We start from the raw sequence: 4,739 nt of genomic DNA, 5'->3' as shown, positions 1-4,739 counted from the left end.
AAGCAGGCAGCAACCCCTCCTGATTCAGGATAGGAGATGCTCTGGTTTTCTCCTTGCACTTTCTTGTGTTCTGCTGCAGGTTTGATGTGCTTTTTCAGCATTTCCAACTGCTCTGAAAGGAAAACCGTGGGGCAGTGGCTTTTTCTAATGTCACTGTAATAGCCTGGGAATGGCCAGCAGTTCTGTAATATTCTTGGGAAGCCTGGACAATTCTGGCAAACTTTGAGAGCTGACAGGCAAAAAGCAGGGGAGAAGAAATCATCTGCAACTGGCCGTAGCATTTTGAGCAGGAAGATGAGATTGCACATCTGGTCTAAGTTTCAAGATTTTGTGAGGGCTTGCCATGGCTTGTCAGATCTTGTGCTTCAGGGTCTCACCAGATGCTGACAGCACCCTGCCATGGCCTTGTGGGTGGCACTGCAAGGGCAATGAGAGGAACATGCAAGCGAGCTGCCCTGGCATTGCTGCTGCCAAAGCACGTGTATAGAGGTCTAGATCTGTGTTAGGTAAAAACTCCTGACTTTCCTGAGTTTGGCTGTAGTCAGAGCTCTGCCTACAGCTGTCTTGTGTCATGCTTTCTGGGAAAAAAAAAAAGCTAACTGGCTTCTTAAACAATTTCTGCTTTTCATTTGTCATGCATTAATTTAATCCAGGGATGTTTGAAGCCCTGTTTTTTTCTATGTATCTTCTGACCCCCTTATACCCAGGGAGATTTTTGCAAGCATTGGCTCAGCCTGGTCTGGAACTGTTTTGGCCCCTTGAAGAATGTCATTCAGCACTGATCCTTCTACCAGGGCTTCACTGGTGCTGCCTTTCCAGTAAGTGTCAAAGCACCTGTTGCAAAATGGAAAGGCTGAGAGAGCTGGGACTGATCAGCCTGGAGCAGAAATGGTTTAGGGAGCTCTTAGCCATGTGTATCGATACTTGGTAGGAGGAGTAAAGGACACAGACTGCTCAGTGATACCCAGTGACAGGGCAAGAGGTAATGGTCACAGCCTAAAAGGTGGGATATGTCCTATTAAAACTTAAGAAAACACTTATCTTCTGCGTAAATAGTCAAATTCTGGAGGAGGTTGTCCAGGGAGGTCCTGGTGCCTCTGTACCTGAAGATATTCAAACCCCAAGTGGATGCAGCCCTGAGCAATCTGCTGTAGCTGATGCTACTTTGAGCAGGGAAGATGGACGAGATGACCTCCAGAGGCTCTACCAACATCAACCATTCTGTGATTCTGTAACAGAGTGGTGGCACAAACAGATTTTGAAAGAACTGCAGTCCTATCTGAGAGCCCTGTGTGAGCTAGTGGAAACCTCTCAAAAGGCTTTCCTGGGCTTCAGATCTGATCATTAAAGAAATGTGCAAGAGAGAGGAAGGTGGAAAATTGAAGTTGTGTTGCATAGACCCTGAGTGAAAACAGTTTTCTTTTCCTTTTGGTGCATTCCTCTCAGAAAAGGGCTCTGGTTTCAAAGCCTACATTGAGGGTGGGCTTTATGTGCATTACTTTGTAGAGTACATGGGATTAACTTTGTGAGGGACAGCGATAACACATTCTTGAAATCACCTCAGAGCGTAATTGGGAACAGTAGGACTAGTGCCCTGCTCTTGTCTGATTTTGCAACTGAAGGTAGATCACCACAAACCAGGTGGGGGAGAAGAAAGAGAATTAATAATCTTCTAGATCAGATTGTGCAGTTTAGTCATAAATCACTGTCAGAGAATGAGCATGGAAGAGTTGCTCAGAACAAACCACAGAAGCTGAGTGTCTTTCAGAAGTGATCAGAGATACAGGCCACACTTTTAGATTCAGTACTGAAAGGACTTAAAGTGGATGTGCTCAGTGGGTTGTATTTTAAGTAGATAATTTTGTGCCTCTTCTATTTAAAAAAAGATAAAATTGTCAGACAGTGGAAACAGGGCAGATATGTTCTTGTGAGGTGTGTAAAATGCCCAAGAACGTTTCTGCCAGAGGCTGGAGGTCTATTCACTCTGTGTCACTGCTTTGCAATGGGAACACTGGAAAGTACTGCATAAATGCACCCACTTTTAGAGCTAAAATACTGTAAATGAGTTCTTGGATAAGCATTTATCAAAACTCCTTCAGGAGGAGAGGGATGGTGAGAGGGGGAAGCTAGAGCGTGTAGAATACAAAGGTCACACAAATACACCATTTTTATCCACTTCTCTAATACATAAATGAAGTGGCACTTGATGAAATTATAAGACAACAAATTAATAATAAATAGGAGGGAACACTTTTGAATGTAAAGTATAATTAGCCAATGTAGCTCAGGGCTGCCAACTATTATCAAAGCAGATATTTTAACAAGATTATCAACAAAGGATTCAAATGAATAAGAAAAGCATCTGCAGGGTTATCAGTGTAGCTGAGAAAACAATTGTAAGGACTATCAATCCTCATGCTTTAGGGCATAAAAAGATCACCAGCTGGGGTCAGAAACACAATTTCTCCATTCTCATCATTACTGAGTAACGTGGGCGTGTTGTGGAGCTCTATACAGCCTGGGTCACTGCTGGAAGCATAGTAACGGGTCAGAGGGACCAGTGGCACTTCTTTACCCCCAAGTTTCTCTGAGAGGGGACAAAGGAGAGTTCTAGCCTCATCTTGTACCCCCTTCTCAGAAGGGCAATAACCATGTAGAGATAAATCTGCCCATTTTGATTTAGATCCCTAGATACTGGAGATCTCTGATGCATTTAGGTAGAGGCCACTTTGGAAAGTCTCTTCCATTTATTTGGAAGATTCAGTAAACCAATGAGGGAAGCAGACCAAAAGGAGAGGAGCAAGCATGTATTTGACTATGGCAGTGTGTAAGTATTTTAGGCCTTTTATGCTACCTCTGCTTTCCCTTTTACAAAAGAGTTTTGGCTTAATCAAGGAATGGAGTAGTGATAAACTGAGTGCAGAGAATGTGGGAACGTAATAAATCAGCCTACTAGCACCCCTTTCCCTTAATCTTCCTATTTTGTTACTTCAAGATTAGAGCAAATTTATCTCAGCCATGATGCTTTTGCAGAAGTTTTCCTTAACTCTTCTCTACCTGGTTCGAGTGTGTCAGCATGATGGTGATTTTGCTAAACTGTGTTACCCTGGGAATGTACCAGCCATGTGAGGATATGGACTGCCTTTCTGACAGGTGTAAAATCTTGCAGGTAAGCAGATTTCCTTCTTGTTGTGCTGGTGCTTCAGTCCAAGTCACAAATTTTCATGCATGCTTTCCTCCAGTGTGTGGGCTATACCTTCCCAGAGAGGCTGGCAAGATTATCCCTGGCAGTGAGCTGTCCTGCTGTAAAATGGCAAGAGCTTGCTTTGAGGAGGGGAATGGGATGAGAGAATGAATGAACTTTACTTGTGACTGTGCAATACTGAACACTTGCTGATATTTCTGAACCTAGCACATAAGCAGGGGTTTTCTGACACAGATATCTACAAGACACATAGGTCAGGGTTAAGCCAGGGAGAAATAGCTAAGGTTACACAATCCAGGCAGGTGAGAACAGCAGCCTTCAATGCATTTGGTAGTCTGGTGATGTGCAAGACTGTTACCTATTCAACAGATACTGTGGAATTCAGGGTGCCCAAAGGGAGAGGAAATAAAAAGAATGCTTAGAAGGGCCAAGAGTACATCCACACTGTAAACACACCAGCTGTGCTTGATGCTTCCCCAAAGAGAAGGTGACAGCAAAGGGTGTCATGCACTGTGTGGTTGTGGCTAAGGCCTTCAGGTATCTGAAGCTTCTCTCTGTGATGGGTGTGTGCTGCCCAAGCTGTGTGGAAAGCTGCACTATGTCCTCAGCTGAGCCATTTGCAGCAATGTGATGAGGAGTTCCTCCTGGGGGGATGTTGGAAAAACAGTGTTTTTCTGCCAGGTTTAGATCTGCTGGTGCTGAAACAACACCACTTTTCAAGTCTATGTAAGGAGTCTCTGAGTCTGCATCAGTTGCTTCACCTGTGGGTGAAAAAACTATAAAAGTCTTCACTGAACTTGAGCAGCAATAAACTGTGATGCCAGGGCTACACGAAGGAAATTTTTCCAGCCCTGCCTTTATCTCATTTTCAGGAGTACTGAATTTAGTATTTTTCTCACATTCTGTGTTTTAAAGTCCAAGGCTGAGAATGCTTGTCAAATATGCTCTTGGGTTTCTGTTTGGCAGGTGTTTGATGATTTCATCTTCATCTTCTTTGCCATGGAAATGGTCTTGAAGATGGTGGCCCTGGGGATCTTTGGCAAGAAGTGTTACCTTGGAGATACCTGGAACCGCTTGGATTTCTTCATTGTCATGGCTGGGTAGGTTGATAATTTCTAGGTTTGTTTATTCTGGGTTTACTAGAGTCTTGCAAGGAAAAGAAATGATGTAACTGAGGAGAAAGTTTCCCCTCTGGTGCAGCTGCCAAGCTGGAATTGGACATGCTGGGGTTAGCAGCCAATGGAAGAAAAAGCAGACAAGGTAGCTTTAACTCCTCAGCTGATGTGCAGCCATCTGTCTAGCACAACCTGAATAGAGGGTGTTAATTTGTACCAGCTGAACAGCTTGCCCAGAAACATTTCTAGGTTTTTTGTTTTTTAAATGTCTGGGTAGAAGAGGTGTATGATACCTTGTGACGCTACCTGGAACAGAGGTTAGACAGTGTGAAAGGAATAAAGGAGGTATTTATTAAAAGGCTTTCAAAGGATACACCTTGAGCAGTACAAGAGCCTGGCTGAGGCTACACCCAAGATGG

General features: G+C 43.8%; 1 protein-coding gene across 3 annotated transcripts in view; it reads left to right on the top strand.

Annotated features, from left to right (window-relative positions):
* The first annotated feature begins 3,062 nt into the window (after positions 1-3,062).
* CACNA1I (calcium voltage-gated channel subunit alpha1 I) overlaps positions 3,063-4,739 on the top strand; it is an 84,861-nt gene continuing 83,184 nt past the window's right edge. For all 3 annotated transcript variants that reach the window (XM_033514653.1, XM_033514652.1, XM_033514651.1), the window contains exons 1-2: positions 3,063-3,169; positions 4,172-4,305. In XM_033514653.1, the coding sequence (XP_033370544.1) occupies positions 3,077-3,169; positions 4,172-4,305 (227 nt within the window). In that variant the 5' untranslated portion in view covers positions 3,063-3,076. The remainder of the gene's footprint in view (positions 3,170-4,171; positions 4,306-4,739) is intronic.

This window comes from Parus major, chromosome 1A, assembly GCF_001522545.3.
Source record: "Parus major isolate Abel chromosome 1A, Parus_major1.1, whole genome shotgun sequence".
NCBI classification, from domain to species: Eukaryota; Metazoa; Chordata; class Aves; order Passeriformes; family Paridae; genus Parus; species Parus major.
Note: the sequence above shows the minus strand (reverse complement) of the source record. Positions and strands in the feature narration are given on the sequence as shown.